This window comes from Culex quinquefasciatus, chromosome 2 (genome assembly GCF_015732765.1).
Source record: "Culex quinquefasciatus strain JHB chromosome 2, VPISU_Cqui_1.0_pri_paternal, whole genome shotgun sequence".
Lineage (NCBI taxonomy): Eukaryota > Metazoa > Arthropoda > Insecta > Diptera > Culicidae > Culex > Culex quinquefasciatus.
This window is the reverse complement of record NC_051862.1, coordinates 9509420-9522238: the sequence shown is the minus strand read 5'-3', so window position 1 is coordinate 9522238 and position 12819 is coordinate 9509420. Positions and strand designations below refer to the sequence as shown.

The following is a 12819-nucleotide window of genomic DNA, read 5'->3' as shown; positions in this document are numbered from 1 at the left end:
ACATATTATTGAGTTCTACCTAATTACCATAAACCACGTGGACACTTTTTGAAATTTCAGACCACCAAAACAAATTGCAAATTAGATTTCCGTCCTAGAACGATTTGAGCAATTCTCTACCAAAACCGGAAATTGATTTTATTTGTATTTTTTGATTTGGCTCAAACTACAAAGTTTTCAAAGGGCCAAACATTGAATATTACGCCCATTTAAAATGATATTCTTGATTTAAAAATTTTCTAAAAAAAAATTCCGAAAAAATCGGACAATTTCAGGAATGTTTCATGTATTAACATTGAAAATCGAACCATTAATTGCTGAGATATCGACATTATAAAATGGTGGGTTGTTTTGGTGAGATTTAGAAAACTTCAATTTTCGTGTTTCTTTTTCTTAAAACGGCTCTATCTCAGCAACCCGAGGTCCAATCTTCAATGTCTATTAGACATTTTTATAGAATTTTTTCTGAACTTTTCAAAAAAAAAAATTTTAAGAAATGGTCACTCATGGTCACTATTTTTAAAAATCGAAAAACAGCAAATATTTCGCTAAAATCAAACTTTCGGTGGCTATATCTTGAAAACGGAGCCCTTTATCAAAAAATCTGTAAAGTATTTTCGATTGCAAATTCAATTTTGCATTAAAAAATAATGTCAAATTCGTTTTTGCATGAAACTTCGATTTTTTTCCAAAAATCACTATTTTTTCAAAAAATCATAACTCGGCGGCAGATTTTTTGACCATGTTTCTATATGGCTCAAAAGTTGCGGATTTTTGTCCCCTAAAAAATATCAAAAAATACATATTTTTGGAAATTAAGTTTTAGTGAAAAAAAAAGTTGATTAAAAATCTGCAATTTTTTTTTCCGTGTACCATTTTTTTCTCAAAAGTCCTCAACAATACCTACAACTTTGCCGAAGACACCAAATTGATCAGAAAATTCACTCAAAAGTTACTGTTTGAATATTTACATACCATTTTTGTATGGACAGCAGCCAAGATTGTATGGAGACTTGTATGGGTGAACCAATGGCACAAAATAGCTTATTTGGTCATAGGGAAGGCCCCCACAAAGTTTGAGTCAAATCAAAAAATACAAAAAATAAAAATGGTCGAAATCGGCCGATTTCGTGGAGAGTTGCTCATTTTTTTTTTTAGCAATGTTCTCGATTTTTCTAACACCCATTTTTTTCAAAAAAGCATAGCTGGTACAGCATTTTATACTAAAATACTAAAATACTGAAATACTAAAATACTAAAATACTAAAATACTAAAATACTAAAATACTAAAATACTAAAATACTAAAATACTAAAATACTAAAATACTAAAATACTAAAATACTAAAATACTAAAATACTAAAATACTAAAATACTAAAATACTAAAATACTAAAATACTAAAATAGTAAAATACTAAAATACTAAAATAGTAAAATACTAAAATACTAAAATACTAAAATACTAAAATACTAAAATACTAAAATACTAAAATACTAAAATACTAAAATACTAAAATACTAAAATACTAAAATACTAAAATACTAAAATACTAAAATACTAAAATACTAAAATACTAAAATACTAAAATACTAAAATACTAAAATACTAAAATACTAAAATACTAAAATACTAAAATACTAAAATACTAAAATACTAAAATACTAAAATACTAAAATACTAACATACTAAAATACTAAAATACTAAAATACTAAAATACTAAAATACTAAAATACTAAAATACTAAAATACTAAAATACTAAAATACTAAAATACTAAAATACTAAAATACTAAAATACTAAAATACTAAAATACTAAAATACTAAAATACTAAAATACTAAAATACTAAAATACTAAAATACTAAAATAGTAAAATACTAAAATACTAAAATAGTAAAATACTAAAATACTAAAATACTAAAATACTAAAATACTAAAATACTGAATTACTACAATACTAAAATACTAAAATACTAAAATACTAAAATACTAAAATACTAAAATACTAAAATACTAAAATACTAAAATACTAAAATACTAAAATACTAAAATACTAAAATAATCAAAATAGTTTAATGGATTCTATTGGATTGGTATTTTTTATGTAATTTGTTTCCGTGCGATCTGAAAAAAAAACCTTAAAAAATTAAAATTCAACTAAACACAAAAGATAGAATTATCTCAGCACTCAAAATGCTTTCCAAAGCAAAAACGATTGATTTTCCAATCTCTTGACTACATATGCTGCATTTCATCAATTTTCTAGGTAGACCTATGTGTGACTTGATCGCCGAATGCAGATTATTTCCTAAATTAAAAAAAGCAAAAAAGCAAACTCAACCCCCTCCAAAGTGCATTCAATTGTTTACCAGCGAAAATCCCCTCTTCCACGCTCGATAAACCCCGAGCCCGAGCTGGCGCTGACGTGGCCAAGAAGATGTTCCGGAAAACGGCATGTAAAGATGGGTTGTTTTTAACTTCTTTTCTTTTCTCTTTTTCCCTTCCCACAGGTTGATCCACTTTCATTGCTGGCCAATAATACTACAGCGATTGGGGATGAAAACAATTGAAAGCGGCAACCGGCAACGACAGCAACACGATGCAGGTGAGCTGGTTTTGGGGAAGAGGGAAGAACAGGGAAATTGCTGAGCTTTAGAATATTTGAAAGTTTAAGCTTGCATGAAAGCCGATTAAGAAAACGATGCAATATAAAGTTTGCCAGCTTATGGGTGGAGTCATTTTTCAGCAGATGTGGATTTCGAGTCGGTTTTAAATCCAATCTCAATTTCAATGCAGAAAACAGTACACGAAAATATGTTATGAATCAGAAAAAAATATGTTCTTTAATATTCAAAGCTTACCTGACTGGCCGTCACATCCCGGCAAAATTAGATTATAAATCAGCATTCACCAAAAAAAAATCGACAAAACGCAAATGCAAAACAGAAAAATTCAACAAAAAAAATCTGTCGCATCGAATTTTAAATCAATTCGACCTTCGCCTTATCATTGCTCGTCCTATCAATGTCAGTGTCCCTTTCCCCCCCTTCTCAAAATGCGATTCGATTGTGTATGTGAGAAGCAGGAAGGGGAGGCGAATAAAGAAATTTATTGAATAAAATCTGAATAAATTTATCATTCATCCACCGTGCGGTGGATCGAGCCCCAATTGAACCAATTTTCGTGCTGTGCAGTATGAAAGTACCACTGTCGTGCCAGGAGGTTCTGGCAGGTTCGAGCTGTCCAACCAATTTATGTTGCTTTCATTTCAATTTGCAATCGTCGGATAGCTTTAATAGGGTAGTTGCTTCGATTTCTTGAACATTATTTTGTATTTTGCAGCGGTCTCGTAAACTATGAAACTTATTGAAAATTTACATTCTCAAATAAAATCGTTTCAAGAAGAAAATCAAATCTGCAATCATAAATGCCTTTATCATGCACAAGTTATAGCAATTTTAAGGAAAAATATTGTTTTGATTTTATAACAATAATGTCCATCATTATCCGTTTAAAGGAAAAAATAACCTAAATATATCAGAAAATTGATTACTGAGAGCGATGTAAAAATGGTAACTATAAGTTTACTAAGTGTCTTCCAAAAAGCCAAATGTTTCGAGTTGATGGTATCATGGTGATTATCGGTAATTTGCCGATCTCTCTGAAAGAGGCATAATTTCATATCACACAATTTTACGGAAATTTCAAGGCACGTGAAAATTTTTAACCTTTTAATGTTATGTTGAAAATATAGAAAGAAATTTTTAAACTTTATTTAATAGTATGGATTCAATAAATTTATTCAAATTTTAATATTTTGAATGCTTATTTTGTATGCTCTTTGAAGCATTCACTTGCAATGGTAAAAAAATCCTCTCTAATTTCATCATATAAAATGTTTTGAACTTTACAATAATTTAATTCAATATTAAATCAAATTTTATCCTTGTCTTTTAAAAATGCGTATTTTAACCTAAAGAAACTGAACATTTTAATTGTTTTTGTTTTTTCTAAAGCCAATACAAATATTTCAGAAAGGTTTTGTTCCCTGCCTTTGAAATGTTCCCAAACAAATCAAGGAACAAAAAGTTAACTGCATAGAACTTTAATTGTTCTTTAAGAATAAAAAAAACTCAATCAGAATCTTGGAATATTATTTGAGAATGTTATTGAATAATCATTGATCACGACATTAAAACAAAATATTTAGCTGAAATTTATATGAAAAATCCATAAATTCATAAATACTTTGCTAACTTTTAGAGCATTTTTTACTGTTATAATGTATCAAGATTAGTGTTTGTTTTTATTTTATTTTCATTTCTCATGTCAAAAGTCGCTGAACTAAAACTTAGAATAACATGTTTTTGATTAAAAAAAGGTTTTTAAAATAAGGGGAAATTCTCTACCAACTCACACGAAATCGGGAAAAGTTGCCCCGACCCCTCTTCGATTTGCGTGAAACTTTGTCCTAAGGGGTAACTTTTGTCCCTGATCACGAATCCGAGGTCCGTTTTTTGATATCTCGTGACGGAGGGGCGGTACGACCCCTTCCATTTTTGAACATGCGAAAAAAGAGGTGTTTTTCAATAATTTGCAGCCTGAAACGGAGATGAGATAGAAATTTGGTATTAAAGGGACTTTTATGTAAAATTAGACGCCCGATTTGATGGCGTACTCAGAATTCCGAAAAAACGTATTTTTCATCGAAAAAAACACTATAAAAGTTTTAAAAATTCTCCCATTTTCCGTTACTTGACTGTAAAAAATTTTGGAACATGTCATTTTATGGGAAATTTAATGTACTTTTCGAATCTACATTGACCCAGAAGGGTCATTTTTTCATTTAGAACAAAATTTTTCATTTTAAAATTTCGTGTTTTTTCTAACTTTGCAGGGTTATTTTTTAGAGTGTAACAATGTTCTACAAAGTTGTAGAACAGACAATTACAAAAAATTTGATATATAGACTTAAGGGGTTTGCTTATAAACATCACGAGTTACCGCGGTTTTACAAAAAAAGTTTTGAAAAAGTTACTTTTTGCTTTTCTCTTTGTTTCGTCGTCCGTGTCTGTCGCGGGTGACCATGAACGGCCATGATCGATGTCGACCAACTTTTTCAAAACTTTTTTTTTCGTAAAATCGCGATAACTCGTGATGTTTATAAGCAAACCCCTTATGTCTATATATCAACATTTTTGTAATTGTCTGCTCTACAACTTTGTAGAACATTGTTACACTCTAAAAAATAACCCTGCAAAGTTAGAAAAAACACGAAATTTTAAAATGAAAAATTTTGTTCTATATGAAAAAATGACCCTTCTGGGTCAATGTAGATTCGAAAAGTACATTAAATTTCCCATAAAATGACATGTTCCAAAAAAATTTACAGTCGAGTAACGGAAAATGGGAGAATTTTTAAAACTTTTTTAGTGTTTTTTACGATGAAAAATACGTTTTTTCGGAATTCTGAGTACGCCATCAAATCGGGCGTCTAATTTTACATAAAAATCCCTTTGACACTAAATTTCTATCTCATCACCGTTTCAGGCTGCAAATTATTGAAAAACACCTCTTTTTTCGCATGTTCAAAAAATGAAGGGGTCGTACCGCCCCTCCGTCACGAGATATCAAAAAACGGACCTCGGATTCGTGATCAGGGACAAAAGTTACCCCTTAGGACAAAGTTTCACGCAAATCGAAGAGGGGTCGGGGCAACTGCTGTGTGAGTTTGCGGAGAATTACCCATATTGAATATGGTATTAAAATTAGGATTATTATGTGATATAACAATTAAAAATAAATATTTTGGGATTAAAGTGAAAGCTGCTCCTAACTTAATATAGGTAATCTAGAAAAAAATGAGAAATTCAACAAAGCAGCCATAACCAAAATAACCAAAACCTGATGGATAAATTATTAATAATTAGGTTTCAAATTAAGTGTATTGAGAAAATGTAGAATTTCACGTGTTTTCACTGAAAAAACAATATTTCGATAATTTCACACGTTGCACGAAATCGTGAAAATTCACTAACTCTTATTACCATCTAAGCACAAATTTTTTTTTTCTAGATACGCAGAAAACAAAATGCTAATGTTGGCATTCATTAGTTTTTTTTTCCTAAAAGACCTTTTACAAGTCAACCCCACCTCTAAACAAAATAAAAACAAGATTTACTTCAAAAATATCTTTTAACGTTTATTTGAATCTGAGATTATTTTTTACAACTCTTGATGCTTTTCAAATAATAGTAACATTACAGAAATTTAATATCATATCAATTATCCTCGATTTAAAAAAATACAAAATGTATAATAACTAGGAATGATGATTTTTCACGGCCAAAATTGAAATTTCGTGACATGCCAACTTATAAACATTGGAATTTCAGGGTTATTTCACGGTATTCTTAAATCTGCATAAAATAACCGAAAAAAATGTTTCTTCAGAATAATTGTGTACAAGAAAGTTAATGAAAAAGTGTGCATTAGTAAAAAAATATTTATAATCATTTGACACAAAATATTCTTTGGAAAAAAAATTCACTATTGTTCATTTTATTCCATTTTTGTCAGCCGAAATTATGATTGAGCTATTTTTATTTTACTGATATTAAAAAAACTTAATTAAAAAGTGGTTGTTGTCACGGTTTTCAGCAAAAGGGAAACTTCAGTATTTAAAAAAAAAGTTTAGGCAAAATTTCATTTATATCAGTTTAAAAAAAAATGTTTTTGCTAGTTTCAGAAATTTATAGAATATTGAAAAATGTTTAACAATTTTGTACTTTGAAACAAATTCAATATAAAATTAAATATAGCCATTTCAAAAAACCTGAAATCCATGCAATTTACTAATAGTTATTTTAATAAATTATACAGCGTTTTAAAAAAATCGTTAAAACTTCATTGCGTTTTAAAATTTTTTATATGCGATTGTGGACCACTAAACTCATGAGTCATCTGGGTACGATCCGATTTCCACACGCAACATTTATTTTATTCCGGAAATTAATTACTCGATTCTCGAATTATGTCACTCTTCTCTGACTATATAGATAGATTTAACATCTAGCCAATTGCAAAATATATTTGGCGTAAAAGCATGCATACAAATTTTAATTGTATATATATTTTTTAAAAATAACCAAATTATTTCAAATAAATTTAAAACAAAAATTATTTATTTCATTCCATGTTAAACCCAGTTAAATTATTAACCCCAAACCCCAAAATAAGTCAGCAAACCCTACTTTTCTATCACTCTCTTCACTGCGAATCTTCATTCTGCAGTCGGTTCGTCCTCACTCTCCCTCTGATTTCATGAATTAATCACTTTGCTCACGTACCCATCAGTGCTCGAGCACTCAATTCAGAGGAGACTAGCAGTAGTGGCGTACTAATGATGATTGAGTTTTTAAAAACTGAAAATTCAATTACATCAAACCAAAGCTTCTTTGTGCTCTCCGGGCAGGTGGTTGTCACCTCACATAGACCTTGCAACCTCATTTGACATTGACATTCAACGGTTGTTGTGGTGGCCTCAGCTGGCTGGTTGAGGGATATCGGTCACGTTCACACTCTCCGATGGGACATGCTCAACTTGATGAAACCCCCCGCACGTAGAGTGTGGCGTGGAATGCATTGTTTCGGTTTTGAGGTTGTTATGGTTGGCAGCAGTGACAGATTGTACGTTGCAGTTGAAGCACCAGGTGGCTCCATTGAAATTGGTTTTCTGGGTTAAAACACATGGAGGCGCATGGTGCTTCAACGAATACGAAGTTTGTTGGGAATTTTGAACCGTTTGTCGTTAACTTACTTGCTCTTTGTCATTGCAAAGTGCATTTCGCTGTCCTTGAGGGTTCTTTTGCCAACATTTAGTGACAATGCACTTTATCTGGTCCCCGCCAGCGTTGATGTCCTTTTTCGTCATTTATTATTCTGTAATTTATTTTCAATCAACACAACCTCCCGAAAAAAAGAGAGGAAAATTTGCACCGCAGCCAAAAGCGTTGAAAGCATCGTGAAAACTGTTGTACCAGCGGGATGGAAAAAGCTTTTTTCTTCGCTTTTTCGCTTTCCCACCTCAACTGCCCCCTTCTCCCACCCGTCAGTGCAAGGCAATAAAACGTTCGTTATTTTTATGTCGCCTCATGCAGAGTTAATTCGTTTACTGCCCTGCCGGCTGCAGCCGAACATATCGCAGCGGTTTATTTGCGCTTGTTGTGTGAGCTTTTTTTCTGCAATTTTCCCCTCCCCTCCACACCATGTTGTTTTGGCTTCAAAAGCTTGGGCTGAAGTCGGGTGGGAAAACAAATGCCTCGTGAATTATTAACCGGTCAGATAAGCTGGTGGAAAAAGGGGAGGAAGGTGTAGTTTGTTATTTCAATTTTAAATAGATATTCAAATTCAAAAGAAGAACTCCAGTCTCCCCTACTCAAAGTGAAAACACACCGGAAATCCTCCCGTGGCTGCGACAAAACTAAAACCAAGCAATGGTATTTGCTCCTCCTGAATGAAGGTTGAAAGCAACCGAAAGCCAAGCTAACTAATCCGACCCACTCGCGGCCATTTGGCTCACACACATGAGTGTCACTCGAAAATTTTCCCCCTTTCGCTCAAGATGGCAGCAGCAGCAACAGCGGAAAATTCGTTCATATTTTATGTCACACCACGAAAACCGGGCTGGCAGAAAAGTTTGAGTTGGTTTTTTCCCAAATCGAGGGTGAAAGGAAGTAGAGGGGGAAAAAAGCTCTCTGTCTTCGTCACCAATGTGTACGACCGAGCACAAGTATTTCGATTTATCTTCTGCAGCTTCACTACGCTTGTGACCTGCCAAGAGCCACCACCAGCCAAGTGATAGATACAGGACAGTTTACTCGAATAAATCTTGGCTGAAAAAAAAAGCTAGTTTGGGAAATTGTTTTGCGCTAGTGTCATCGTTATGTGAGGTGATTTATCATTTTGCAATTGATTTTAAGGGTACATTTTCTAAATCTACTTGCATTTTTTTTACATTTATTTATTCTTTCCGACCATTTTTTGTAAGTTAATTTTATCCTAGATTTGAAATTTTGATCAAAAAATGTCATCTATTTACACCGTCTATAACATTTGGTAGCAAATGCATCCTTTTTAAAAGATATAAATTTACATATTTTTCTTACACATATTTGTCAACATACCTCGGTGTAATACTATCTTGATTTTTCCACTGTTTTTTTCTTCCAAGAACAAAGCATTTTAAACTTTTTTCATCTGTTTTTTTTAATGTTGAAAAGAGGTTTTAGCGAATATTTTTTACTGGCACTTCGGACAACAATGATTTTTTGCCTTTTTTTATTTCGATGAAACTTTGTGTGTACTTTTTCTATTGCAAAAAAAAAGTCATTTTCATCATTGTTTCGTCGATTCAAACAACCATACAATTTTGGCATCCATCCATACACAAATATTCTAAAATCTGTATTTAGAGAACGGATTTTCTTATCGAATTGCTGTCTCCGGCAAATTAATAGATATTGCTCATGACTTCTCAGAAAATAATAGTACACTCTACAAAAACATTTCTTTAATTCGACTTTTCACACATAAAATGGATTACGCAAAATATTTTTTTTCCAAATTCTCATTTTTGGAAATACTTTAGATGACAAAAATATCATCTTTTGAGCTACAACACAAATTGAAAAAAAAATCTTTTGGCAGTGCTGCCAATTTTTCAAAAATATCCTAATTTTTTGAGACGTTTAACAAAGTTGAATGAAATACTTAACATTAAATTTCATATCGTGCACCGTTTCAATTTTATAGCAACTTATTTTTTTTATTTTTTTTTTTGTTAAAACATGACTTTTTATAACTTGTAGAAGTCATGAACAAGCTTGCTCATCTATAAACAAATTTTCTTCAAAGATATTGAAGATTGGCAGCTGAGATACAGCCTATGAAAGTAAAATGTAGTTTTTCAAACATCATCAAAATAGCATCATCGAAATAGTGCCGATAAATCAGCAAATATGCGTTTGATTTGCAATGTTTTAACAATGAAAAAAATCATAAAAAATTTCCGGTCAATCGACAGAAAAATCTTTAAAAAATTCAAATCAACCCTAACATTTGAAAAGACCCTAAAGCACTAAGTTGACCATATCGAATGCTAGGGATAAGTATTTTTATTTTTTGAAATTATTTTTTTTTTAAAAGAACCGAAAATTTTACGAGTGTTTGATTTTTTGATATTATAAATTTTCCACATTTTCCTGAAACTAAATCTGTCAATATAAAAACAATAATTTCCTCAAAAAATGATCAAACCGAGCCGAGATGTTCAATTGTCTTTCAGCTGTCACACAAAATTTTAGGATGCGAATTTCTTTTAATTTGTTTATAAAAACATATTTTTGGATGGTTAAAAATGTTGATTGAATGTCTTTTGTTGATTTTGTGTTTTAAAAAAAATCATGGCAACTTTTTAAACAAGTTTCATGCGGAACGCAAAATATTAAACTAAACAATAAAGAAAAGCAATGCAGTAAAAAACATATTTTGGGGTTCGAAAAACAATTCTTTTAATGTGTAAATGTATAAATTTTAAAAATCGTTCAGCGTGAAATAAAATATGCAATATTCTATTAAATGTTATGTACACAGTAAAAAAAATGTGTAAATTCGGGGTGATTTTTATTTTTTTTTTACTTAAAGATCAAAAAAAAGTTTACTTACGTTTTTTTATAAATGTTGTTTATTTGACTTGCATAAAACATTATCTTAATAATAGGATAATCTAAATTGATAAATACTAGTGAGATTTGCTTCGACGTTGTACTGGCCTCGACTTACTGGCAAAGCTCTAATCAGAAAATATTTGTCCATTTGTCCATCCATGTTTCACCTAATATACCCTAAAATGGTGAATATCCATTAACAGGATTCTGAGATATGATCTCCTGAAAAAAAAATTGGAGTTCGGTAAATTAATTAAGCTTAAAGCACCATGCGTCTCCAGCAAAATGTACTGGGAACTCATTTCGATGGAAAACATGGTACTATATATATACATTTTTAAACGCATTTGATTTAGATTGAAAATTCTTTCAGTGGCTTGAAGAACTCAACACCCGGCACATGCTGATTCCTTTTGGTGCTGAAATTCGTCAAATTAAATTTAATACAGAATATTTTATAGTGATTATCAATTTTCTTCGAAAATGATCAACGGCTTCACCTTTAGTTCGATTGATAAACCGAAATCCGATGTTTTTTCATATCTCAGAATCCTGAAAATGGATATTCATCATCTTTAGATATGTTATAACATCTAATCCTGAAAAAATCCGAGACCTTCAAATCAGCACACAAAGTTTTCATTTGATCTGTAAATGTATTCAGCCATGTTTTTAAAATGTCTTAGTATTTATCTTTGAAAACCCAACCAATCACATTTCTTTTGAAACGTGGCGAGCTGAAATTGGTTCAACCGTTCTGGAGATATGATGTATGTGGTTTTTGCAAAAAAAGTAAAAATATTTTTTTTGACCACCTTATTTCAGATAGGATCATTGTAATCGCCAAATAAAAAACCTGTCAAATTATGTTGGCCAACGAACTCCCAAGCCAATTTTGAGCCAAATTGAAGCACTGTTAATCTTGATCCTGATGTCTCAACAGCATATTGTTTATTTTCAAATATTAGAAAGGAATCGATTTAGGATCAGTGGGGGTGACATTGGGACTGGGGGGTGAGATTGGGTCAAAGTCATTTTTGACGGATTTTACCATTTCTCAGGTTCTTCACAATGAAAATGAATTCTGTTGAAAGGGTTGTGTAGGGGACATCTTAAGATGACTTCGCTGAAAAAATCTCATTCCTAGAACAAATCCTGTTATTTTGGCAGCTGTCTAAAGTTGGCGTACGTTTTTGGCCAAAAATGACCTCTCGAAAAATCATTTTTTCTAATATTTTTGTTAGAATTGCTCGAAAACTACCCAAATGTTTGAAAATCTCCACTTCAAACTTTGTATCGTGTCAATAACGATTCCCTTGAACAAGAAACACTGTTGGATGACTTGTTTTTACTATATCGTTGTATTTGAACATCATTTTTAGGGTGAGATTGGGTCAATTTTCAAACAATTGGCATTTAAGGTAGTGTTCATCAAAATCCACCATATTTTGGGAAAATGTTAGTAAACTATCTAAGAACAAATCTACGTTGAAAGATTTTCGATGTTTTTTTTTTTTTTTTTTTTTTGAAATTAAATATGTCTTTATTGAACTTTCTTATAATAATTACATTTGATTAACATTCTAAGTGGTATGGCCTAATGCTCTTCATCTTTATTGTATTTTTCGTTTTATTATTAACTGTTCACATTCATTTATTTGCTTCAAATTGTTTTACATTTTTGCATTGAATCGAATACATTTGGGTAAAAAAGAAAAAAAAATCACTTTAACGACTAATCCTAACTTAAAACTAAAAAAAAAAAAATCATTGAAATATTCAAAATCATTAGAACGAGCAAACTACGAACTGTATTTTAAGATAAATCCTCCAAGCGTTCTTACTTGTTCCGCACGAGTTTTGCAACCACGCAGTGTTGTTGTCATCTCGATGAAAATGTTCAGGAGTTCTTGTGGTGAAAACAGGTCACTACTGCCTTCACCCGTTGATGCTGGTTGGTTTTCCTTCGGTTGCTGACTGAAGCCAGGAGGTGTTGTATTCTCTGCAACTTTTTGCCGCTGATTCAACGGCAATGAAAGTTGGTGGTGTTTTGCGACGATTTGGTTGGTGCCTCGTCGTCGCTTGCTGCC

General features: G+C 31.5%; 1 protein-coding gene across 1 annotated transcript in view; it reads left to right on the top strand.

Moving 5' to 3' along the window:
• Positions 1-12819, top strand: part of LOC119768045 — a 139070-nt gene that overhangs the window by 104265 nt on the left and 21986 nt on the right. Inside the window, exon 2 of the mRNA XM_038258368.1 lies at positions 2513-2607. Coding sequence (XP_038114296.1) covers positions 2602-2607 — 6 coding nt within the window. The 5' untranslated portion in view covers positions 2513-2601. The remainder of the gene's footprint in view (positions 1-2512; positions 2608-12819) is intronic.